Raw genomic sequence first — 26520 nt, 5'->3', positions numbered from 1 at the left:
AGGGATGGTTATTGCATTTCTTTTTTTTTTTTTTTTTAAGTTTATTTATTTATTTTGAGACAGAGAGAGAGAGAGAGAGAGGGAGAGAACAGGGGAGGGGCAGAGAGAGAGAGAGAAGGAGAGAGAGCATCCCAAGCAGCCCACTGTCAGCCTGGAGCTCGGCACAGGGATGGACCTCACCAACCATGAGATCATGACCTGAGCTGAAATCAAGAGTCAGACGCTTAACCAACTGAGCTGCCCAGGTGCCCCATGAATTTCTTATAATTTCTTTAAAATAGGCTTCCTGGGCCAGGTGGGGGCTCACTGCCTGACTCCCAAATTCTGGGCTCCCAGGAGGATGGCAGCAGATCTAGTTTAGGGCGCGAAGTGTCCTCAACCCAGAGAGGAAGATGGGGCACTGAGCAGAGTCCACCTCAGCAACATCCAGCAGCTCGTGTTGGTGAAAAGGAGAAGCATGGGTTCATAGTGGAGCTGTGCTCATGTCCTGAACCACCTGATGCGTCAGGAAGGACACTTCTGAGCACAGCTGGCTAACAAATGTCTTTTATTTTCACCCGTGGCATCTTAGAACAGGTTCTTTATATCATCCTGAGGCCGCTCCAGAAGGCTGGTGATAACAAAGGTCTGGCATTCAAAATGGAGGAATTGCTGGATTCCAGAAATAACTCCCCAGCGAATCTGACCTGAGGAAAATTCATTATCTAAAAAGTAAAGAGAGAAGAAGCGTCTTACTCCCCTGATGGTGGGTTCTTCCTGGCATAAGTCTCCAGCACAGGGGAAGGAGACATTTTAACCTCTTAATTATTTTGTTGGAAACAGAATGTGAGGTATAAGAAGCCAGAAGGAAATGACAAAACTGCCCAGTTTTGCATCTCCTTGTAGGGGAAGGGCAATCTCCACTGAGTAGAGCAAAATAGACAAGGAGAGACTAATGAAAATAGGTCTTAAAACAACTTTTGAGATCTACCTATCCATATATTGGCTTAACGTGTTTTATATATATATTATTGGTAAGCTAGAGCATTCAATTTTTGAGAGGTGCAGAGAATACAATCGGCAGAAAGAAGGTGGTCTTTGACTTAGGTGCACCTGAGTTTCTTCTTGTGTCTGACACCCATGAGCTGTGAGGCTTTGGGCAAGTAACTCCTTGTCCCTAAGTGTTCTTTTCTGCCAATTGGGATATAAAAATTATCCTGAGCCCTGGCATGAATGTTATATATTTCCAAATGTCTAGCACATTATGTGTGCTGAGTAAATGTTGGTTGAAAATAATAAGAATAGTACTATTCTTATACCTGTACTATTAATAAATAGTACTATTTATTAATAATGATAATGATAACTAAAAGCACTACCAGATTGTAGTGCTCAAGGATAGAGACTCTGACTGGATCATCTTTGTCTCTCCAGCACACCACAAAGCACTTGGCATGTAGGAGGCAAGCCCTAAACGTTCTTTGGATTAAACTGAGCTGGTTGGTTGAGCACCTACATGTAAAGCATTGTTTTGGATCCTCTTGGGATTATACAAGCGAGTGAGATGCAGGGCAAAGTCCAGCGACAAGGATCCAAGTCACTTCTCAACCTCAGTGGTTTTCACCAGCAAATCAGAGAAAACAGCATTTTCCAAGGGCAGAGAGGGTTGGTGAGCTCCTCTAAGCCCTTCTCCTCTTTTTTCTTGCAGACAGAACCCTGGCTGTACTTAGGGCTCCAAGCCTCCTCTCCATGATTCAGGGGGGCACAGTCTTCATTCTTCAGGCCAGTGTTTCTGGGCATCTCATTCCCTTTGCCTGTGAGTGGCTTGAGGGTGGTCATGAGGCTCAGTCCTGGCCAAGGAGACATGAGGAAATGTCACTAATGGAGGCCAGGAGAGTTTTATTTGCTTTAAAAAGGAGGAAGAAGAAGACATGTAGGTTAAACACACAAACACCCCTCTCTCACGAAAAACAACAACAAAAACAAAAAACCCAAAAAACACCACCACCAAAAACCTGTCTGCTATCCACGGGCTATTGCTGAGGCTGCCTGGGAAGCCTGCAAGGGAGACAGCCATTACAAGCCCTTGTGGAGAAACACCCACCTCCTGAGGGTGACAGAGCTGAATGCGGGAAAGAACCTGGGTCCCCGATGACATCATGGAGCCTCTGAATTAACCAGTGCTGGTTTTCTTGTTCCACAGATGGGTTTTCCTTATGATTTAGTGGCGAATGCCACCTAGATAATCCACTCCATCGCGGCCTTGTTAATGTTGGGCCACCGCACTTCCCCTTCCGGGAAACAGGACGTGTGCGTCCGCCACGAATACCCTGGGAGGGGTTCTTGCCTCGTGTGGGAATGCAGCAGGTCCTTTCAAACTCTGGAATTCTCTGCTCCTGTGCTTTTCAGAGAGGAGCTCTGCAAAGCCACTGCAAGGATTTCTTCAGGGAGAGGAGAGGCAGTGTGGGGAGCTAGCAAGACTTCCTCAGGGAGATCGAGAGGTAGTTTGGGGCACTAGAAAGAGTGCAGGACTTGGAGGCAGGCATCCTGAGTTGGGGGCTTGGTGATTCCATTTCCAGGCGTGCAGCTCTGGCTGAATCACATAACCTCAGTGTTCTTACCTGTAAAATGGGAATAAAGGTAGCCCCTACCTTAGGATAAGGATTAAATGAGGAAACGTCCATGTGCTTTTCAGTGTGAACTCCTATTTATAGATAATTACTTTAAAGAAAAATACAAAGCAAAGAGCAAATGGAAAGCATTTGTTTGCCTTACTGGAAGCAGAGAAATGAAATATAAAGACGTCTGTTGGGAAACAAACAATTTGGGGAAAGTGGTGGTCTTTTCCAGGCAAGATTTCATGCTCTTTCCCCTACCAGCTTTTCCAAATAACACAGATCTTCCCAAGTGCTTCTAAAGAACAGCACAGCTGAGAGCAGAGGGGAAAGAGGAGTCCCTTGGACAGTGGCCTGCAGCCTCACTGCCACCAGCTATTAATAGCCTATAAACCCTTGGAGTGGAGCCCTGGTCCCTCCCACTCTACCCCAGGACAGCAGAGGGGTCAGAGCACTGCCTGATATGGTCTCAGAATACTGGTGATCCCTGGAATTCTCCCTGTTAGGGAACTTTTCTCCTGCTGGGCTGGGCCTGGCTGGGTTTCCTCTCTCAAAGACCCCAGCCTGAACTGCTAGACAGGTTCACATTCAGCAAGCATTAATTGACCTCTTTCTGGGTCCCCAGGCCACACACTAGCTGCCTTGACACACATGATCTCATTGTACTCTCACAGCAATGAGTGAAGCTATTCTATGGAAAGAGAACCCAGCTCAGAGAGGCGTCATGACCTGTTCAGGGTCATTGAGAAAGGAAATTTGGTGCTAGAACCCAACTCACCTGTCTCCAAGCCAGTGATCTAACATTTGCATTACTGTGATGTCTAGGAGACTTCTGGGTCTTCAACAAGATGATCCAAATCCCCTGGTCATGCTGGCAAGAAGGGTGAGGGGCCTGGGGTTAAAGTAAGCCAGAGAGCAAGGGCAAAGCCAGCCTGGCACCTGGACTCTGTGGGGGGGAGAAGCTGACATGCCCTTTGGCATTTCTGGTGGCTAGGGAGCCATGTCTCAGGGAGCGTGGGACCCTCTTTCCCTCTCTGCCTGGGCGCACCTGGTCCTATCCCTTCCCCACTTAGGCAACCTTTGAGACTGTCTCTGGTCCCTGAATGTGGGACAAAGAGTCCCTTAGCTTGACATTCGGGGTCCTTCATGACTCAGCTCCTGTTCTTTCAACATTTGCTCCTACTCTGTACTTTCTGTTCCCATTCACACCTATTTACAGGTGCTAGGATAGCATTTTGGGGGCAAGGACTGAGTCTTAAGCCTTTTTTGATCCCCAGATCCTGGCCCAGTATCTGGAGCAGCTGTGACACTCAGGAACTGAAGGAAAAGCTGTCCCTTGTCAACTGGGTCCAGAGAGCTGGAATAGAAGCAATGGAGCATGGGACATGGGGCAAGGAGGCCATAGACCCAGAAAGGTCTAGATTGCCCCTGCTGACTCCTGGGCTGAGTTCCAGAAGTCCTGGGTCCTGGGCCGTCTCCTTTAAGATGTGCTGGGGCCTGGAACCTTGGTGCTGTTGAAGGCTTTGGGTCCAGGCTGCTTCCAGAAGGAGTCCTTCTCTAAGGAGTTGGACACAGATATTAGGCTTGAGTGTCAGTCTTCCTGGGTGTGGATGGCCATGCATCCTATGGAAGAACAATACCATGAACATTTCTTGAGTGCTGGAAAGGAGCCAGGAATTGTTCTGGAAGCTGGTGTCCTAAGAAGCACTCCCAGAGAGGAACCAACCTACCTCAGATGTCTTTTTTCCCAACAAAGAGTAGGAAGTGGGGGCTGCTTCACTTAGCCTATCGTGAGAATAGTATCATCAAGCTTACAGATAGAGTCTACCTACTTGGCTCCCCTCACCACAAATACCCGGAGCTCTTCGAAGGGTAACAGAAAGGTTTGCTGAGAAGGACTGGTCCTACATTGTGCAATGAGAACTGCACCCAGTTAGTGATTCTTTCTAGAACACCAGACTCAGGCAGGTTACACTCCTTTTAGCTCCTGTAATCCCAAGCCTTGGACCATACCCCTGATCACTGAGATGCCCCTTCTGTAGACATGCAGTGGTTCGGTTTGCTATGGGAACAGTCTTGGGGGAATTAGTTACCATGGAGGTCACTTCTGTCTAATCCGTTTGCCCCACTGGTACCACCCCAAATCCCCAAGTGACTTTTCTCTCCGTGACCATGGCTCTTAGAGTTTGGGGGCCTGGATGTCTGTGTTCTCAGTTCCAATCAGCGTGTGCTCCCTCCTGCTCCAAGTTGGGCAAGAGTTAGCTCTTTGATGGGGTCTTTGATAGGAGGAGTCGTTTCTTCACTGTGGCTTCTCTTGGGTACGTAAGCTCTCCCGTGTTCCATGTGCTCTTTCTTTCTTCTGCTTTTTTTTTTTAAATTGTATTTGTTTATTTGGAGAGAGAGAGAGCCAGAGTGGGGGAGGAGCAGAGAGTGAGTGGGGGGAGAGAGAATCCCAAACAGGCTCCACACTGTCAGTTCAGAGCCCAAGATAGGGCTCGAATTCATGAACCCCGAGATCATGACCTGAGCTGAAATCAAAGGTTGGATGCTTAACCGACCAAGCCACCCAGGAACCCCCTCCTTCCTGCCCCCCCCCCAGCAATGTGCTCTGTCTGACTCCTCTGGGAGACTATTACCACTTATTCTGCAGATGAGAGAAGAGAGAAGGAGATTCAGGGAGAGGCCACAACTAGTAGGAGAGTTGGAACTGAACCCAGAACTGCAGGCTCTGTCCAGGGCTGCTGCTTTGGTACCCACGTGCCTCATTCAACTAATGAGCTGGCACCTCACCCAGAGGAGGGCATGTGCTCAGGGCTTTACCTTCCATGCCTGTCCTAAGCACCAGGGTACCTGGAAGCCACTGGATGTCCTTTGAAGACACATGCGTTCACTGAGACATGATGAGCCAGCTGCCAGGGGGACCCAGGGCTTTGGCTGGTACGTGCTTTGGACCACGGACAGTCCTGTTCCACCCGAGGCTGAGTCATCTGTGGACAGTCACATGGGGTCACTCCGTGGTCTCATGTTACTTGTCTTCCAGCATTTCTGGGTTTCTTGGGGACCTTCCCAGACCTCCTTTGGGGCGACTGGTTTCATGGGCAACCTGCTTCCTGAGACATACTGAGCTTACTTGCTTTTTCACTTTTATTTCCACCACGCCTCACTACGGCTGTGCTGCTTCCTCCCATGTCCTGTGTCCCTAAGAAAGGAAAGAGCCCCTATTTCATGAGAATGCATTGTATGCCAGGCATGGTGACATATCATCTCTTTGAATTCAATCCTTATAACAAGCCTGTGAGAGCGTATTCCCATTTGAACAGTTCAGGATAGTTAGAAGGATTTAGTGCCTTTCCTTCTACTGCTAGTAAGTGGCAAAGTCAGAATTTGAACCTGGCCTTTTCACCACACCTCTACTTTTGCGTATACCATCTCCTGAGGACATTGGTTCCAACCGTAGTGGCTACTTAAGCTCAAACTCAAGCTTGAACTCTGTTGTGGCTCCAGACTGGCTCTACTGAGCTTCCCCAGACTTTTCTCTTCTGCCGCACGTGCTCTGCTCAGAGATTCTCAGTACTACTGATTTTATTTGCTGAGATTCCTAGGCTCTGAGAGCTGAAAGCGACTTCAGAAGTCACCCAGTCCCCCACCCCTGGAGCTTGAACCTCCTGCCGGATCCTCACAGCTTCCTTGGAGGTAAGCAGCATAGGTATCTTTTCCCACTTTTTGGGGTAAGAACCTGTTTTCCAAGAGTGTGTTTGGCTGTTTTCTGTCTGCCCCTGCGGGCCTGCTTTCAGACTTTGTCTCTCCTTCTCTGTGCCCTCAGGAAGCTGCTGGGCCCCCCTGGCCTCTGGGCAAGAGACTGTAGGGCTGGAGGAGAAAGGAGGGTGTTCACGCTCCCCTGCTTCCTCCCTGCCTGGCCTCAGTTTGGCGGTAGTGAGTAGTCTCCTTCACCAAAAGCCACAGCTCCTGTCCAGCGGCCCTTCCTTGTAGTTATAGATCTTGTTGGGTCCCCACAAGACCCCTCTGCCCCTGGCCCTGGCATGGTACCCGTTGCCCGGTGCTGCTGGACTCCAGTGCATCACCACCCTCAGCCCTGCCCCCAACTTTGAAAACCATTCCTTCATTAAATTCTCATGCACAGTCCCATTGTTCATCTTTCTCACTCATTGGAGTGGTCCATCCATTTCCTGCAGGGGCTCACCTGAGACAGAGGTGAAGTGACCCACCCAAGGTCTCTTGGCAACTGAGTGGCGGAGCTGGCTTTTGAACAGGAGTCACGGGACTCCTGGGCCAGTCCCGCCCCCTAGCCTGAACCCTTCTGTCCAAGACTGAGCACAAGTCTCCTGCACTCACTCCTGGGATACACCGTTGCCTACCCTGGGTCACTTTTTGGGGACTACTCTTGGCTCTTCTCAGGTCCACCCCACCTGCACCTTGTCTGACCTTCAGAAGCCACAGTGCTACCTGCCTCAGACCACCCTTCGTGGTTGGGCTACTGATCCCCAGAGCTCTGCCATCATCCACGGTGGCAAAGTTCTGGGAGCTCTATCCCCTTGAGGAGGACCACAAGCCGTGGCCGTGCTTTGGAGCAGAGATACTGACATCCCTTACTCCTGAGTCCGACAGAAGGGAGCCCGGGCTGGGCGCGATGTCAGAACCACAGGCGGGCAGGTTGGACTCATGAGCAGCAATAATTCTGCTGGGAAAATAAGAGTGCCAGGAAAGGAAACTGAGGCAGAAGGCTGGTGTGTTGGGGGAATGGCGATAGGCCAGTGCTCAGACCCCCAGCCTTTTAAGCCTCAGCCACTAGGTGTGAGTAAAGTAATATCACTGGGGCACCGAGGGTCTCCTGGGGGCCCAGGGCCTGTGGAGGCTGAACTTGCGGGTAGAGACCTCATTGCCTGAGGTGCACAGGACCCAGGGATGTGCTTACACATGCGGGAGCGGAGCAGAAGCCTACAGGGCCTGGTAGGCCTGCCCTCCTGGTTTCCTGCCCATTTCCCTTGTCCCCCTGTGCAGAGGTAATCCCTCTCTTCTCTCCCCCCACTGGTAGACCACGAGGCTTTTCTATTCATATCTTCCTCATCCTGTGTCATCCTGGGAGGATCCTAGGGCCTCCTCAACGAGCCACGTCCTGAGCCGCAACAATTCCAGCTTCATCTAGTATAGAGAGCATGGGTGTGACCTATTTCTGTCCCTTTGGGGACATCCCTGGGGACCCGCTGGGCACTTGGCTTAAATCTCGACTCCACGCTCTGGCCCCCCTGGTCTGGAATGGCAGCTGGCAGGGCCGCCCCGAGGAATGAGCGGGAACTTGACCTGCAGGGGAGGGGCTCGGCACACGGGCCACATTTAGCCCAGGACCCGAGTAGGCCCCATGACTGTGTCACAAACCACCCAGAGACCCCGGGTGCCCACAGGAGCTAGAGGCCGTGTGGCTAGAAAGATCACGGGCTCGAGAGTGGCACAGACCCGGGCTGGGATTTGCCTCCGTCACCACTGAGCTGCGCAACCTTGAGCAACTCAGTTACGACATCTGTGAAACGCGAAGCCGCTGACCCCTCCCTCATAGATGCGGAGAAACGCTTGCGTACAGAGTGGGTAGCAAGCATGTTAGCAACTCCACAGAAGTGGAAGGCCGTGAGGTCAAAGGCCCCTGGGGCCGGCTTAGCCACCAGCCAGCTCTGTGGGTGGCCCTGGGCTGGCCGTCCACCGGCGAGCTGGCAGGGCTGGATGCGGTGATTTTCCCGTGCCGTGGGCATCTAGACCCCGTGAATCTTCCTTCCATGTTCCCGCTGCAGCAGGCCGCGGTCCTGGGCTGCGGGCTTGGAGATGCCGGGTGGGCGGTGGGAGGCAGACGTGACGGCCAGAGCGCCTGTGAGGGAATGAGCTCTACCTTCCGGGAGCACAGATCGCAGGACCAACAGCCATGAGGGTCAACACCTGGGAGTTGGCAGCAGTTTTGGTGGAGGGAGGAGAGAAGCCAGCCTGCCGGGGCCGGCCAGAGGGACTCCACCCTCTCACCGGAGCATCGCCGAGATGAGAGGTGCCCCGGATGGAAGCTAAGTACCGGTTGTTCTATCCTGGGTTGGGGGGGAGGGGGCTGAGACTCGGACCGGCAGCTTCCTTGGCAGTGGGAACGACTGTGGGGGGTGGGGAGCAGGGGGGAATGAGTGCGGGTCCTGAGGGGCATCGGAGTGGGTGCCACAGCACCTGCAGCAACAGCCCTCCCTTCTCCCGGACGTGTCTAGAGGAGAGGCTCGGTCTGCTGGCTTCGTGGACCCCGGGCTGGCCTGGCCTGGCCTTCCCCAGTAGGGGAGAATCGGTGTCTGTCCCTGAACACTGGCCCTCAGCTGCCAGAAATTCTGAAGGCAAAAGCTGAGGAATTCGAAGCATTTATGACTTAGCAGGATTGTTCCCAAACTGCAGGCGTCTCTAAAGAAGCTTTCTGGATTTCATTGTGGTTGCTTCTCAGCTCTTAGATCCTGGCCAAGGACTCCCTGGGTCTCACTTTTCAGGGCTGCCCTCTGGCTGCAGGGTCATGGCCTCCATGAGGTTGGCTGCCTAACACATGGGTATTTGCAAACCTTGCTGCCTTCCTGAAGGGAAAAAGCATAGAAACTGGAGTCGGATGGTTCTAGCCCTTTCTAGAAGGGTCATCTTGGTCACATCTCGGGTTTTTTGCTCATTTTTCACATGGCTTGCCACCCCTGAGAACCTAGGGTAGTGGCTTGTCTAGAGGAGAAAAACCTATCTGAGCAGAATAACACGCGTGCTTTTTCCCCAGTAACTGTTTCTCTTGAGTTTGAACGGTAGCTACTCTCTTCTTACAGATTCTGCCTCTGGTCTTTAACCCCAGTTGCAGCTAATTGGCCCAGGGGTGGGCGTCTGACCCACACAGAGCCAGTGATTAGCATTCAGGCACAAATTTGGAGCCCCGCATTGGTGTCCTAAACTACATGGCAAATAGCTTTCCTTTCTATACTCCCACTGCCCTCCCACTCCACTGCAGACATCACTGGCCGGGGAAGAGTGCGGGATTGATTAGTAATGTCTGCCACAGGTGTGTGAGGAGCAGAGTAAGCATGCTGCTCTTTGCCAGCCCTGGTCCTAGCAGTAAGAATTCATATTTAAGGTGGAACACTCAGCTTTACCCAATGTCCACAGCAACACTACCGTTCAGTCCCCCTGACCAGCACCGGGTGATGCAATGGGCCTGCTCAGACTGGGATGGTTACTAACGTAGTTGGAGCACAGCTTCAAGCCCGAAGAGGGTGAGGTGGGAAGGAGACACTTGAGTCAGGCAAACAGAACCGAGCCTCATCCTTAACATGTGACAAGCCCCCCCCCCCGCCCCCATATCTCACTACAAAGAACGAGGCTCAGAGAGGTAAAGTGACTTGCCCAATAGCACACAGCTAGAGAGCGCCAGGCCTTGATCCCGGGTGCTGTGCTCTAACTAGAAGTTCCCAGGGGTTCTGGCTGTACCTATTTATTTTTTAATGTTTATTTGTTTATTGAGAGAAAAAAACGCAAATGGGGCAGGGGCGGAGAGAGAGGAGAACAGGATCTGAAGCAGGCTCTGTGCTGAGAGCAGAGATCCCAATGTGGGGCTCGAACTCCCGAACCGTGAGATCATGACCTGAGCCGAAGTCAGATGCCAGGTGCCCCTGGCTGTACCTAAACTATGTGCTTGTGCACTCCTGTTTGGGTCTCTTCTGGGTCCGTGTAACTTGACTCCCTGACACTTTGGGATAATGTAAAAGAAGATGTCTGCTAGATGGCCTGCTTGCTTTTCCCTGGAGTTCCATTTTGAAATACTTCACGGAGTTATTGTCAATGTTCATCGGTGCGTTATTGGAAATATGCATCAAAACAGCGTTCATGCAGAGGCCTGTGTGAGTAATCCTGGTTGTGAGCGGAAGAAGCAGCAACTTTCAGTGGAGTCCGTTCACACACGAGCACAGGCGATGCCAACAGAATTATGTGCTCTCTGCAGGGTGGCCAGGCTGGGCCTGGACTGTGGGCCAGGATGGCCGTCACCACGTTTCTTTAGTTCACTGCCACTGGGCCCATAGATATTCCCTGAAGCAGATGCCAGAGCCATCCCCTGGCTGCAGGGTGGGGGCGGGTAGGGAAGGAAGATTGGAAAGGGTGGCGGGAGGGATGGCAGGCGGCCCTGGAAAGGCGTGGTTATTAAAGACCCAGCGTCTGGTTGGAGGACCTGGGCACTTTGATGGTGGCGCCCTCCTCCTGGCTCTTTTGATCAGCTCCCAGGCCTGAGCTCCTGCCTCAACCCCTGCCCTGTGGTTCCCCCCCCCCCCCCCCCCCGTGGGGCTCCAAGGCTTTCTGCTCAACCCCCTCTGTGAATGATGCCACTCCCTCTGATCTCAAGCCTCGCTTCCTGCCCGGGCTCAGCCCTACCTGCTGGAGTCCTCCTGCCTGAACTGTTTTCCAGCCTGTGTGAGCCTCACCTGTGAGACCTCAGCAGTTCTGGCTGCTTCTTTGGGCACAGCAGCGCTCAGCCTCCATAGCCCTCAGGCTCTTTTCCTCCCTCCAGACTCAGCCTGTCTCCTGCTTTCTGCCCAGACTGGGACAGTCCCCCTAAATCCCTACTCCCGGGCAAAAGCAGGCCACTCCTTTGCTGCAGAAAAAGCGAGGCTCCCTCAGCCATTAACACCTGCGCCCCTTCCCAGAGCGCCCCAAATAACCACGTGCTTGGCAAGAAAAGACAACAGAACGGACCTTCAAAAGAACACCTTGGGAGTTTTGTTCCATCTTTCTTGATTCAACTTCAGAGTTTCCTATTAAGGAAAAGCTTCACCATTCCCCCTCTGCCAACCAACTAACTAGATGAATACATAAAATAAAGTCAAGAGGAAACACAGTATTTGAGATGTTAAAAGGAACACAGTTGGAGTTACACCCCATCGATAACTGCTCTTGACCCGTTTCTAGCCGGTGTGGCCCCGAGAAACTGGGATTATGGGAACATGGAGACAGCAGGGAATTGTGGGGAGAATGAAGATTTCAGAGTCCGAGCTGGTTTGGAGTCCTGGCTAGTGAGGCTTGTAGAACCTCTGTTTTCTCCTCTGTAAAATAGGAATAAAAATAGCACCTACATGAGAGTGGCTGCTGAGTTCTCTGCAAAAGCCAATGATGTGCCGAACACACGGTTGGAGGCCACAAGGCTTTGTCTGCAGTCTTTCCTTGACTTCTGGGGCCCATCTCTGAATCAAAGCCTCTTGACCAGGAAGGGGCTTGGAGCTGAGCTTTCCTGAGTGGGAGCATCTGTCCCCGGGCAACACCCTCAGCTTTGGCAAAATGTGGGTTCTACCTGGCACAACCAGACGGGGTCTGATCCCAGAGACGAGGGGATTAGCAGGATCCCAGCAGGGACCGCGGTTGGAGGGGGTCAAGCAGAGCAGAAGCGTGGGTTCCGTGTGGGGTCTAAACCGGGGGCCAGGGGAGAGGAGCAGGGCTTGGAAAGTCACTAGACCGTCCACACACGGGGATGAGGGCATGCCTGTTTTGTTCTCTGCGGTATTGTGTACCTAGCACAGTGTCCGGCACTGTCTTTCTTGAACAAATGAAGAATAAATGAATGACAACCTTATCAGTCGGAGCCTGGTTGCTCCAGGAATTCCTTTTCAAAACAAGGCAAAGGAGACCAGCTGCTGGCAGGAAGCAGAGGGCCTCTGGCAAGCAGACGGGTCTGTCTGGATGCAAAGCGTTAGTGATTGGTCAGGCAGCGTGGAACCGGATTCTAGCAGGTCCTATGGGCAGGCAAAGACATTCTGGTCTCCGGAGGATGGAAACCATGGAGGGTACTGAGGAAGATCTGGTGAATTCAAGACGTTAGAACTTGACCTCTAGAGCCAGACTGCCCAGAGCCCAGCTCTGTCATCCACGAGGCATATGACCTGTATCAAGTATCGAACCTCTGTGCCTTTACTTTTTCCTTTATAAAACGAGGATGGTAATAGTATGTCACAGGCTTGTTGAGAGGATTCAATGAGATTATTTGTAGGAAGTCCACACTAAGTGCTCGGTAAGCACCGCTGTTGGGACTATTTGAGAGGAGTGGGAGATTATCGGAGCTGTGTTTCAAGAGAGTGAAGCAGGGAACAGGTGCAGGATGGATTACCCCAAAGCGAAGCTAGTTAAGAGGTCACTGCAATATCCAGGCATGAGAGGATAGGGCCTAAATTAGGGGAATGATTGGGGCCTGAAGCGGAGATCAGTGCAAAACAGGTGGTCCATGAAGAAGCAATCAACAGAACTGATTGGCTGTGGTGGAGGGGAAGGGCAGAGGAGGGGGGAGGAGAAAACTCAGAACTCCTTTGTGCCTCTGAGAGCGAGGGTGCCTGGGTAGGAGATGGCACCCCCAGGAGGGACGACGGACGTCTAAAGAAGGAGCAGGTATGGAGGATAAAAATTCAGCGTGGGCATGCTAAGTTGCACTTGGGGTAGCCCAGTCATGGGGAGATGTGAAGCTGGAAATGCCCAACGAGCTGGGTGAGATACTGGGGCTGGGGGGAGAGCAGGCCATCACGGAAGCTGGGCAGAGACCTAAGAAGTGTGGAGGAGGCACCTAGGTGGCGTTCACATCTGGGGAGAGGCAAAGAGCCCACCTGGGTGCAAACGGCAGCAGCCAGCGGGTGGGAGAGAAGCAGAAAAGCGTGGCGTCTGTGAAACCTTGGGGGCTGAGCTCCTGGTAGGAGGTGATGGATTGTGAGGTCAGATGCTGCAGAGCCAGGAAAAGAGGGGTCGGGACCAGCCCCGTGGGTAAAGAGCTGACGACGCAGAGAGCAATTTCAGCCGCTGGAAAACTAGTAGTGGCTTCTGGGGGTTCATGAGAGGAAGGAGAAAGGGAGGGAGTGGAACGAGGAGGAAGCGTCATAGGAAAAATGTGAACCAGGGCACAGGGTGAGGGAGAACTGGCTTAAGTGCAAGTTGTTTTTCATCTCGGAAATCTACATGGTCCGGAGTGAAAGCCAGGATGCTGGAGGAGAAGGGAGCTGGTCCTGGAGGAGGCAGGCGGCAGGAGGGGCAGCCTGGGAACTGGGGCGGGAGGAAGAGAGACGCAGTGGGATGTTGAAATGCTACGGGACAACCACGAAGCCAACAGCTTTGAGTTGTTGGTAAAGGAAGAGGTGAAGGCATGGTGCGGGGAGAAAGCAGGCGGAGGGGCATGGGGAGAAGATAGGGAGCAGGTGTTCGGGGGAGAGGAAGGGAATCCACGAGAGATGGCGGAGGACCCACAGAAGCCAGGGAGCATCTGAACGCAACTGAGGAGTCAGCTGGTACGTGTCCAATCTGTGATTTTCTGCAGCAGTTCCGTGCTGGGGAACAAGAATAAAAATGTCCACTAGTGGGACGTGATTTGGAGAGGCAAGGAAACCTTGAGTGCAAGGACAGAGTCAAAATGACTAGCGGTGGGGTCCAGACTGGATTTTGGAGTCCTGGCTCACTATCTGCGGTCTGTGGAATAAAGACAGTGATTTCTCAGCCACAAGTAAGATTTGAGACAAATGACTGTAAATCTCCGTTTGGCCTTAGGGTAGGTTGTGTGTTTTCTTGTAGCAGCAAACCTGTATGGAACGTGAAATCACCGATCCTAGGGGCAAAAGCCCCTAATGATTATATGGCAGCTGGGGCTGGGTTGTTTTCTGGGAGAATCTACATAGGGTGCCTCAAACGTATCTGGTCCTTTCTCATCGTGTCACTGAATTCTTTCAAGTGAGCTGTGTCTGTCACCTACCTCCACTGGATTGGAAGAATCCGTTTGGGAAGGGACTCTGTACTTTCTGATCTCATTTTGTGCATAGCGAGGGGCTGAACTCAGAACAGGAAGTCCACGAATATTCCCTGACTCGACTGCATCCTGATCATGCACAGTCCGGGGCCTGGCCCCGGGGAGCTGACAGGATTCTTGTTGTCCTGTGGTGTTTTGGTGTCCCACTCATCAATGTTTGGGCATACTTATGTAGGGGTTGGAATCCTCCTGAACAGGAGAGAAGCCGCGTATCTTATTAACAAAGAGCACCGAAGGTATGCGGGTCAGGAAGCCATTTCATCCGGATGAGTGAATTTCATGAATGAAAGCGATTTGGCAGGTCCCCTGATTAGGGTGGTTGCTGGTGGGCTTGGTCTTTCACAGTCAGTGACAGACCTGGTCATGGGTCTGGACATGCAATTCTGATGTGAGAGAGTGGGGCATTATGGGAATTAGCCCAGAGAACCAAAGACGCAGAAAGACTCAGAACACGGTCGAGGTGAGGGCACCATGGCCTCGGTAACCTGGCTTAGCGCATGCTCACTGGTTACCATGTCATGGTCCATTATTGTTTTTCATTTTTGTTTATTTTTTTGAGAGAGAGCATGAGCGAGCACGAGTGGGGTAGGCGTAGAGAGAGAATCCCAACCGGGCTCCGTGCTATCAGTGCGGAGTCTGACGCGGGGCTCGAACTCACCACTGTGAGACCATGACCTGAGCTGAAATCAAGAGTCGGACGCTTAACGGGCTGAGCCACCCAGGCGCCCCTTACTTTCCATTCTTTTAAGCCAAGTGCCCCCAGTTCTGTGAGTTTGTATTCTCCAATATCGTGAAGAATGAGGAGAGATGGGGTAACCTCTGAAGCTTGAGTGGAAAAAGGCTTCCAGGAGCAGCTTTTCAGAAACATCGTCATTTGCCAAAGGGCAGGCACGGTGTTTCTGTGGGCAGGCGGTGAGGCCATTGTCAGGGTTTCCAGGAAGACATGTACGAACCTGAGAGTCACGGAGTCCCAACCCTGTCTCCCATACCAAGCAAATGTGTAACAGATTAAATATTTATCTATTGTCCTGTCCACCTCAATAAGACATGGCACTCTTTAAAACGGCTGCCTTAATGACGTCTGTGTGTGTTGGAATGCGGCCCTGGGCTAACAAATCGCATCTGAAGATGTGGAAACATGAAAATCGATAACAAGAAATGAAAAGGCTGTTTCGCCGATAAAGCATCGTTTATCTTAATCTGTGGGGCTTCTCAGAATTTCCTAAGTGCCCTTTGAAATGCCAGCGTCAAAGCTGGGGACCACGTGTATGCGGAAGGCCCAGGGGAGTCATCGAGGCAGAAGTGCCGATGGCTCAGGCCGCAGGAGCCTGCTGGGGAGAAGCGTCATTCTGGGGCAGTCCCCCACTGGACTGGTTTCCAACCAGATTGCTCCCCAGCGGGGGTTTCCAGGGATATTTCTGGGATTTCAAAACTCTCAGTGAAAATAATATACCGTCGGAATGGGAGATATTTCACAAGACGCTAACCGTGAAGCAGAAGTGACCCGCTTTTGGTAGGCTTAATACAATGTGGTGGGCATTGTAACAGTCACTTGTACTGACTAATATGAATTGGGAAAATAAAATTATTATTCCACCTCCAGGAAGCCTATACCTTACCTGACCCTAGGCTGGAGGACCGCATTCCTGCCTCCCCCCCACCCCCGACCCCGCTGAATCCACACTGGGACCCAACGGCACAAGTCCTCTGTGGTGAGGAGGTTGGAAACACTGGGCCTCAGGGATTGGCTTTCTGGCTCTAGCGCCTTCCTTTGCTTCACGCACACACCCTCCTCTGGTCTTCAGGCTCCCTTACCTCTTCTCAGGGGACGAAAATACAGGAAGGTTGGAGGTGGCTAGGACCTCCTGCCCTCCCAGCAGCCCCAGGGAGGCGGAGGATGAGGCTTTCCTAAGCACACCTCGGCTTCCAGATGGGGGGTAGGCAGAGGCTCGTCTCCTCTCCTGATCTCCTTTGCTCTCTGGCTGTCACCATGGTTTGTAGATGGAAGGCCAGCCTCAGACGCCATTATTGCTGACTGCTTTCTGCAGAGTTTTCTCGCACGGTGGCCAGAAGGCTTGTGGATACACAGTGCCTCCCGCTTTTCTCATAAAATCCACAGGCCTCTGACACCTCTGAGCCGATACCCCTTCTCCCTACCTCACTCCTTGCACTCCAGCCAGCCTGGCTTTCTGCAGCTCCCTCCAGGGAGCCGAGTCTTCTCCTGGCTTGGGGTCCTCACCTATGCTGTTCCCTTGAAGGACAAGCTCCTCACGTGAGGAGATGTCACTTGAAAACATCACTTTGCCAGAGGCCTCTCTTGACCTCAAAACCCAAGCGAGGCCTCTTTCACAGGTTTTTGTATCTGTCCTCAGCGGTCACCATAGCTTGTAGGCACCACTGATTTGTGATTTGTGTGTGTATGCGTGTCCCCAAGTGAGCTCCACAAATGAGCCTCCTTTGTCATGGGACCCGGCACGCCTAAGACATCGTAGACACTCAGTGCGTGCTTGTTGGCTATCTGGCCAGCTGGTTCAATGAATGAATGAGCTCCACAGAGCGCTCATCCTGCAGATTTTCAGGGGGTAAGTCAGTCCCATGGCCAGATGCAATCTGGACGTGCCCTCATCTGTCTCCCTGCAGAGGGTCATAATATGCCTCCGTGTAGGAGACTCTGCAGTGAGCTCCAGTGAGGAAACAAAAGTCAGGGCTCCCGGGGGGCTCAGGCGGTTAAGCATCCAACTCTTGGTTTCAGCTCCGGTCATGATCTCGCAGTTCGTGGGTTCGAGCCCCGCATGGGGCTCAGCACGGACAGCGTGGAGCCTGCTTGGGATTCTCTTCCTTCCTCTCTCTCTCTGCCCCTCCCCCACTCACTCTGCCTCTCAAAAATAAAGTTAAAAAAATTACAAAAGGAAAAGAAAACAAAAGGGAAAAAATAAAACCAAAGCTGTAGGAAGTGAGTTTAATTTTCTTTAGCCTCACATTTCCCAAACGTATTTGAATGTGACATTTTTTTCCATCTAACATCGATTAACATCCCACAAATCTACTTTAAGATGTGCTTCACTGGTGGCTTCCTACTTGGGAAGCCTGAAACTCAAGATCGTTGGGCTGGGTGTGGGGGCCACTTATCTTGTGCTGAGCACCCTCCTGGATGCCTGTGCGTGTATTCACGTGGGCAGTCACCACCCTAATAAAGCAGGGAGCCTGAGCAAATTCTGGAGCTAGCCTGGGTTTATATTTTTCAGGGGAAAGAGGGGAGAAACAGTCGACGTTTGGTATTTGCAGATAGAATATGGTGTTTGCAGATACGATCTTTGTAGTTATGACAGTGAGCAACTTGTACACGCTGACTTGTCTTTTGCTGAGACCTGAATCCGTAAGTGTTGGGAAGCTGGTGTGTGGACACAGGTCCCTCAGTGGCTGAGTGAGTCTACCTCCTATGTAGCATTTGCATCTCAATGCAGTTCTCCTGTTCTTAGTATTTTCTTGAATTTTCCAACAGACCTGAGTGAATTTTATGGAGGGGCGATTGCATGCGATATTAGCATGAGTGAAGGTTTCAGGACATATCCCTCTTGCATAGTTAGGATGTTTAATGTAGGTAGGCTTCCTGAGGTGCAGCTGCATTAGATGCGTTGGGTCTCAAATTATTTTTGATCAGCCCCTGCTTAGGGCAAAACTGCTTGACCTACCAACTCCATCTAGCCTCATTTTCCAGCGGAAAAATAAATTGGTGATAATTGGGGGGGAAGTGGATCATGTATACATTGGCTTTAGCACTGGAGTATGGACAATTCATATTTGAACCACAATGTATACACGTCTGAGAATCCGGTCATTGGAAAATTACAGTTCCAGAATACTGGTGATGCAAATAAGCTTCAGTATACTAGGGAGGGTTACCCACAACAAAATAAACTGATAATGGTAAAACCAAGCTGACAGTAATTCATGATTAGAAAGCACTGAATGTAGCCATTGCAAATCGCAACCAACTCAAGGCAACACTGGCGACGTGCCGATAAAGGGTCTTCTCCCAGATTTTGGGAACGTCAGCTCTGGGCCTGCACATGGGAAATGGGAATTTGCTGACGGAACGGAGCAGCGCATGCCTTTAAAAAATTTCAGTTCAGGACGCATGAGAACGTCTCTGGTAACATACCCCTTACCCATAACCCACTATAGATCTCAGCTTCAACTTTTGAAATCATCACCTCAGCAGCGTCTCCTCCTTCGAGGAAGGCTTTCCTTGCCTGGCTCAAGCAGACCAGAGATGTTTATTTGGATTTATAAAGTGTTTACAATCTCACTTAAAGAAGTTTTAACATCCAGTGTAAATCTCCAAGATGTAATGTTAAGTGAGAAAAGCAATGTGCGTGACAGTATGCATACTATGCTATTTATGTAAAGACATGATGTTATATATGTGTTGATGCATTCTGTGGCTGGAATAGCTCTGGAAATGAATATGCAAAAACAGATCAAAAGAGTTGCCAATAGTATCTGCTGCGGGGGGGAGGGGAGAGAGGCAGACTGAGTTGTTTTTTTTTTTTTTTTTACTAGATACTCATTCATGCTCTTTGAGTTTTGTACCATTTGTAAGTAAACTATTCAAAATATCAGTTTAAATTTGGAAGAGAAAAGGCCAAAAAAAAAAAAAAAAGAGGCAGTAAGCCTACAGAAAGTTGATTCTCGGTTTCTTCTTTTTATTTATTTTTTATTTATTTATTTATTTATTTATTTATTTATTTATTTATTTTTTTAATTTTTTTTTCAACGCTTATTTATTTTTGGGACAGAGAAAGACAGAGCATGAACAGGGGAGGGGCAGAGAGAGAGGGAGACCCAGAATCGGAAACAGGCTCCAGGCTCTGAGCCATCAGCCCAGAGCCTGACGCAGGGCTCGAACTCACGGACCGCGAGATCGTGACCTGGCTGAAGTCGGAGCTTAACCGACTGCGCCACCCAGGCGCCCCTCGGTTTCTTCTTTTTAAAGAGGTGAGGGTTAAGTTTGGTTTATTTATTGTTCTGATCCCTTTCTCCACCTTCAAAAACATGGTCGCGTATTCAGCAAGAGATTCTAGAATCTAAAGGAAAGCCTCCAGAGGAGGTGAGATGTCGGACCCAGGCCCTAGGTCTGGGCAAAGATGAGGCAAAGACCTCCATCTTGAGACGTAGTATTCTGACAAATTAGCCCCGTTATTGAAAACCTGCCCAGCGTTCTCATGCATTTCCATACCATGTATATGCAAAATACGAAAGGAGGGCTCTTAATGAGGCCACGCGTACCTTGTACATTTGCAGCGTGAATATAAAGAAAAAAGGACAACAGAGGAGACAAAATTCGTATAGCAAAGCATGTTTAAGTGAACACATTCCTCTCATTTCATCCCGCTTCTGGACTGCTCAAGGAGACAAAGCAATGGTTTATCTTGATTTGCTGTCAGGAATTTACATGAGCACACACAGAAATATTATAGTATTTAGTGTTTCCTAATGAAAAACGTAGTATTTCATTAATCACATAAAAAGAGTTGTATTCTTTTACATAATTGGCACGAGAGAGTACATTGTCTTTGTATCTTAAAAGCTCATTATGCTGAGTAACAATGGTTTCTTAGAGCAAAATGTCCACGGAAATATTGTGGTGTATCTAAATTTTATGGGTTCTGAGTTACTGCAGATAGAGAGCAGGAAATGCGTCGAAGCTGGAAGGAAATGTTTGGGACAATATGGGAGGCCCAACTTGTTGGGGGTGGGGTGGGGCTGTGGGCTGTAGATGGAGATCAAAATTAATTCCTCAAACTAGAGGTGGGCTTTGGGCAATGAGCCGAAAGTAGTGCCAAAGCAGGCACAGACTTCAGGCGGGTCTACAGGCTGGTGTCCATCTGGCATGTTCAGGAAAATTCTATAATGAAGATATAATATGAGAACGAGTTACTATTTACCCCAAGGCCTTGGTCAATGGAAGGGTACAAGTGTTAAGTACCACAAGCCCCAACCCTCTTCTGGGGGTGTCCCCCTCCCCATGTCAAGTGTGCAAATGCTTCCTCCTGCTTCTTGTCCTTCTGGTCACCCCCATTTTGGCCCCTTTTCTGTTCTCGCAGAACCCAGCAGCCTGGGACTACCAGACCTATATTTCAGAGGTGGGTTCACAGAGAGGGGATACGAGTAACCGCAAGCCCGCGAGTAAACCCACGCAAGGAAACTGCTCGGCTTGGGTCTAAATGACTTACATTTTTCCTCGCTTGAATTAGCCAGTAATTGCATGTGGGCAGACTTCGCCAGGAATGGTCTAAATGATCAATTAGAAGGCAAAAAGGAGTTCCTTTCTTTAAAGTTCAAGGGTCCCTGTTGAAGGGCCCTGCTTCCCAAGCCACGCTCACGTGGGCCTGCGCCCAGCTCTCTGCGGTGCCTGAGGCTACCGTACATTTGCCTAACGATAATGAATTGAGTACTTATTTTGCAGGAAAATATAGGGCACTTCCATTACATGCAATCAAGCAAAAAGGCTGCAGAATGTGCCACTCCATTAATTTTAAACAGAATTCTTCCCAAATATCACCCTGAAACCAGAGTATGGGGTTATTACAAATCTGAAGGAATTAAGAGTAATTTTCATTTGTACAAAGTAGTGGAGGGACAGGACTCCTGCCACACACACACGCTATTAATTGACTTAAATTGGATTCGCCAATTTCAGTGTGAATCACTAAGCCGCGACGCAGCTCGCCTGGTGGGGGGATGGGTGGGCTCCCGCCATCTTTGAGGGTGCAGGTGCCCAAACCGTCCCCCACAACTATAGACTAATGGGATGGGCTAGTTATTAACAAGCATGTTCAAAGAAGAAAAACACATGCCTCACGTAACCTCTCTGAGCCTCAGTTGCCTCATCTGAGCATTATAATCTTCCAAGGGGATTATAATACCTGCTTCAGTGGGGATCCTTGAGTGTTAAGGAGTTTGAGGATGTCAGAGCACTTAGCGTGGTGCCCGGCACCTAGTTTACAACCATTAAATGGTAACGGTTATCTTCGTTTTCATCTTCTAAGGGGAGTCTCTTGTGCCTAAACTGGTTCCCGAGTCGCACTGAGGAACTCTGGAGCTGGCACCAGATGGGAGGAGTGGCTGGGTCAGTCCCCACTGCCTGGGAGGTGTGAGTCAGCCCACCCGGTTACTGATCATTTCCTTCCTAACTTCAGCTCCACTCTCCCCGGGCGGTGGCTGGACTGGCGGGAGAGCACAGAGCTGGACACGGGAACAAGCAGGTTAAGGTGGCCGGGGAACGGGCCAGGGTGCCCCTCACTCCACGTTCCGGTACTTGGTGAAGAGGTTGTACAACACTCTCAGTGTGGATTTCAGGTCACAGTTGACAATGTCTGCGTAGAAAACAAAACACACGCTGCTTCAGTGGGGCCGCCTAGCCCAAAGCAGACGGCCTTGCTGGTCTCCTTCCTTCCACCGCCCGCCTCGTGTGCCCAGCATGGTCCCGGGGTGGGTGTCCCCCCTCACCCACAGGACATCGTTCTGTGTTCCTGAAGAGCGTTTGGTACTGCTGGGAGAGAAAAAGCATCCCCCGCAAGGCCACCAGAGGCAGGCGGGTGGTGAAGGATGGGCAGTGTGCGCAGCAAGAATTTGGAGCGAGGGGCAGAGGTGCCGAGCATGGGGGTCTCCCCTGACCCCAGGGCATGCAGGCTTCGCTCTAGAAGCCACATCTCTGCACGAGGGGCCCCTGCCCCGTCCCCTGAGTCTCCCTGGTCTGTGGGGCTCCTCTGCCTTCAGCCTCGGCCACAGAGCCAGCCAGGAGCGGTGGGGAGGAGTGGAGGGCCTGGGGCTATAGTTGGGGGACCAGGAGGCGAGTCAGGACTGAGCTGCCTCTCCTTAGGCAGGGAGGGCCCCCCAAGGGCACAGACGCCCACCTGGTGAGAATATGCAGTGGACCAGGGTCATCAGGGGACAGACTGCTTCAGGTGGAGGACAGGGCAAGGCAGCTGGCTTTGCGGCTGGGAGTTTGTATTTTCAGGAGAGTTCTGCCACGGGTTCCCCAGCTTCTGTACAACCATTTCCTCCCCCCATCCCTTTCTTCTCTGGTTGCCCCTTGAGCCCTCTGCTGCCGCCTCTGTTCCTACAAGGCCCCCTCTCTGCTCTGGTCCCCCTGCACACACTCCCTTGGAGAGCTGTCCTTTGAAGAACGGGAGTAGAGAAAACAAACGAGAAAGAATTCTTCCTCCTATTTAGGAGTGCGTATTTAGGTAAATAAATCAGGAAAAACAAAAGAAAAAAGAAAAGGAAAGCAAGAGGCAAAAGCCCATGTCAGGAGAGTGGTTACATTTAGGGAAAAGGCTGAGGACACCATAGCTGGAAGGAAACTGGGAGCTGGGTGGTGGTCACGTGGGTGGCTTGCTGGCTGAGATTTCGCCGACCTGTATGTTTATGTTGCATGTACCTTTCCGTATATGTGCTGTTTCTCACCACGAGAATGATTTTTAAAAACCGAACTATGCAGAGGGTCAGATGAGGTAAATGACGTAAGAGAAAATATAAACGCTCTGGGATTCAAAGCGGGGAGAGCTCCTGCTGAACCCCTGGGAAAGGAGGGATAGGGGAAGATATCCGAGCTCTAACCACGCCCGGGTCAGTAGGGACAGGGATCCTTCCAGATCGGGCAGAGAAGGAGGCCAGTGGCTCCAAAAGGCTGGGTTGTGGCTCCCAGGTCTTAGCCTTGGGACCCTTGCAGCTGTGGCTGCCGCAGCTAGGCCCCCTCAGGCCCCAGCGTCCAGGCTCTGCAAAGATCAACGCTGACTGGGCTACAAGCCGAGTCCAGGGCCGGGACACCTCCTTAGGGCTGCCCCAACTTCCTCATAGGCCTTATCCCAGCTGTGACCAATCCTGCTCCACCCTAGCTGGGCTCGGATCCTGCTCCAAGTTCTCTTGCTGATAGACCAGGGTCTCCCAGGAACCACTCGAGAGGCCTGGAGCTCGGCTTCCTTTTCTGCTCCCATTTTGGTTCAGGCACGTATAGAGTCTCCCTAGATCTAGGGCCCTGTCCAGCGGCTCTGCCCTGCTACCTTGCCCTTGTCCCTGCCAAGGCACCCTCTGCCAGGAGTCCTATGCCCTGTGGGCTAATTCCTGCTTGTCCCTGACTGCTTGCTGTTGAGTAGTTCTTAAGTTCCACTCAAGTCAATCATTAAGAAGTTAGTCGAGGGAGGAATTATTGGAAAGCAGAGAGGGACAGAGGTGAGCTCAGCAAGGGACTGAGCATGAAAGGAAGGTAGGGTAGTACCGGGACGAGTGCAACAGGCTCCTGACTGGACTCCTCAAAGCCTCTTGCCCTCTCTAATCCATGCCACCCACTGTAGATAGACTATTCAGTCTCTGGGTATGGTTGTACAGGATGTACACTGCACAATTCCAGGGTGCATTGTTCACATTTCTGCGGTATCATTACCCTAGGCCACAGCATAAATGGTGCCCCTCGAAATTGTGCGGCTCATAACTTGTATGGCCATATAATCATTTCACTTAAGATAAGGTCCAAAATCTTAAATCACGACTTTGCAAGGCATGATGTGAACCGGCCCACCTTTCCAGTCTCACTTCATGCCACACTCCCTGCTCATTCACTATGTGCAGGTCACACAGACTTCCTTTCACTACCCCCCCCCCCCCCCCCCCGCCATGGCTGTGCTTCTCCATCACCTTGGCCTCTGCACATGCTGTTGCAACATCTAGATTACCCTTCCCAAATAGCCGACGCCTGAACTTTCTGCAGATCGCAGCTCAAAGCACTGCTTCCTTAGGAAAGCCTTCCTGACAACGGGCCTCGGTGAGGGTGTCCTGCTTTACGGTCTCAGAGCCCCCATGCTTTCCATAGCACTCCCTCCAGTTCTAAATTGGTGATTTGGTGCTCATTTGATGAAATCTGCCTCTGTCCTGGACTGTGTGTGACTTGATCACAGCCAGCCAGCCTTATTTCGCATCTGCGGCTTAATCTGGTACCCGGCATGTGTAGACCTTACAAGATATGACTAGATAGATAAATGAATGATTGCCCAATGTCATGCGAGCCAAGGAAGAAAATTCTAGGGAGAAGAGAGAGCTGATAGGGCTCCGTGCTCCCACAAGGGTAAGACCGGAAGGAGTTCCCAGGGGACATGGCTCTAACTGGTGGCTGGCCAGAGAGCAAAGCCACGTGCAGGTGGAGGCCACGTGTTAGCCACAGAATGGGCAGATGAGGAATGGAGGCTGTGGGCATGGGCACAAAGGAGGAACTTGGGGGCTGATGGAGGAGAGGCAGAGACGGATGCAGGAGGACTTGTTCTCCCCTTTTAAGGACAGGTGAGTTAGGACGTTTCTAGAAAAGGAAAATGCCCACTATGGGAGAATGTCTCAAGCTGACCATTTAATTTTAATGCCTGCTGAGGTTTGAAGCCCATCTTCACGACAGCTATGTAACCCAATTAAAGTCACTTGACTTCCTTGAGTCCGTTTTCTCACTGGTAAAACTGGGTTTACAAGAAACATCTAGAACACGTGAAGGCCTCCCTACACGGTAGTTTTCCTTCCCCTTTCTCGTCTTCACCTGTTATGTCCAGCTGCCAAGTCTGTGTAGTGCACAACTCCAGGGGGTGCCATTTACATAGACGGGGCCGCACTCCCTGGGAAACTCGAGTTCCTTCTTTCTATAGGCCATCACCACCAGGTAGGCCTGGTGAAGAGTGGGGACTACAGTCAGAGACACTGACAATGGTCTGTTCTTATCAAGGAAGCCAACTACCACACAGTTCCAAGCAGGTCAGCAGATGGGCTATGTCAGCCAGGGGAGAGGCTCTGGATTCCTGGGAATGAACTGTGACTCCATGCTATATAAACAGAACCTCTTGAAAGCCCTGGCCTAATAAATTGTGTGATTACTAACTCAGTACTGCTCTGATGACCGCTGTGTGCTGGCCCGGGGCCCCTCTCTGGGAGCGGTCTGCACGGTGGAGCTCCTGGTTAGAAACAACCAGAGCTGGTTAGCCGGCTGGCTGTGGCCAAGGGAGAGACCAATCAGACCCAAGACTACTCTAGGGAGAAGATAGCCTCTGGCCAAGGGGAAAAGGCTCCATGTTTGCTCCTCTCACCCGGCGGCATTAGGAATGCTTCTTGTTCATTAGCTGACCATCCAAAATGAGTTCATGGTTCTCTAAAGGATGCAGAAGTCAAAGGGGCGTGGGGAACTCTCTTCACACAGTCTTTACGGAGGGACAGGGCCCTGTATGGCCATGCCCTCCATGGAGCCACATGTCTCCCTTATCCCAGCCTGGACCAGTTGCTGAGGCCCTTTCTCAGGAGTTTTCCAGCTGGGTCCCCAAATCCCTTGACCAAGGTGGGAAGACACTGGTAGCTCAGTGCCACCAGGTGGTGGGGGCTGGAATAAGATGGGCAGCCACAGGCCATGGAGCCAGCCTCCATCCCACTCCTGATGGATCTAGCTCATTCTTAGTCCCTGCCTCACTTTCCTGTCTGCTCCCTATTCCCCCCCTCCCACCCACCGCGGGATAGGACCCCTCCTTTGGAGATGCGTCATATTGATGTTGGCCTGCTACCTATCTGGCGCTCTTGCTCTTTTCTTTACATACTAAAAATATTTAAATATGACGAACATCCAGAAAAGTTCGCGTAACCTACATATATGGTGTTAAATGCTTGGAAGAGAAACCCTATGTAACCACCACCCATGACAGAAGCAGAACATCATCAGCACCCTCAAAGAGCCCCGTCCCCGTCTGGTACATTCATTCCTGCCTGGAACTAGATTTCTCCTGAGTCCCCACTTGGCTATCATGCTAGAGTCCTAACCGCGTTCAGTGACACCTGAATAATAACAGGGTAGGCGTGTGCATTGGAAGACAGGTGGTGTAATCCCCCGAATAAAAAGCCATCAGCTTCATGCCAGTGTTTCAAAGGCTTCGCTGGCCGTGAACTTGAGGCTGACACTTGGCGTACTAGAAGTTTATGAAGGCTGGGCGGCACAAGTCATCTGAGATGCAAACCCAGTTCCCAAGAGACTTCAAGGTACAACGGAACTTTGAATGTCAGAGGGTGATCATGAGCTTATTCCGGTCA

General features: G+C 51.1%; 1 protein-coding gene and 1 long non-coding RNA gene across 10 annotated transcripts in view; one reads left to right on the top strand and one right to left on the bottom strand.

The window, feature by feature from the left end:
* Positions 1-530: 530 nt before the first annotated feature.
* Positions 531-26520, bottom strand: part of PARVA (parvin alpha) — a 193593-nt gene continuing 167603 nt past the window's right edge. The window contains exons 13-16 of one of the 6 annotated variants that reach the window (XR_002736260.2): positions 3373-4217; positions 2084-2600; positions 1496-1885; positions 531-704 (exon numbers count right to left, since the gene is read on the bottom strand). Coding sequence is in view for 1 of the 6 variants with exons in the window: in XM_006937152.3 (XP_006937214.2) it covers positions 21715-21791 (77 nt within the window). In the remaining 5 variants the exon portion in view is untranslated. Of the gene's footprint in view, positions 705-1495; positions 1886-2083; positions 4218-19755; positions 21792-26520 lie in introns of those variants that run through there. The other 5 variants (XR_006586386.1, XR_006586387.1, XR_002736261.2 and 2 more) reach the window with 5 other exon arrangements.
* Positions 8748-26520, top strand: part of LOC109492006 — a 79341-nt gene continuing 61568 nt past the window's right edge. For all 4 annotated transcript variants that reach the window (XR_006586389.1, XR_006586390.1, XR_006586388.1 and 1 more), the window contains exon 1: positions 8748-13016. This is a non-coding gene — a long non-coding RNA (uncharacterized LOC109492006). The remainder of the gene's footprint in view (positions 13017-26520) is intronic.

This window comes from Felis catus, chromosome D1 (assembly GCF_018350175.1).
Source record: "Felis catus isolate Fca126 chromosome D1, F.catus_Fca126_mat1.0, whole genome shotgun sequence".
In the NCBI taxonomy this organism is placed as follows: Eukaryota; Metazoa; Chordata; class Mammalia; order Carnivora; family Felidae; genus Felis; species Felis catus.
Note: the sequence above shows the minus strand (reverse complement) of the source record. Positions and strands in the feature narration are given on the sequence as shown.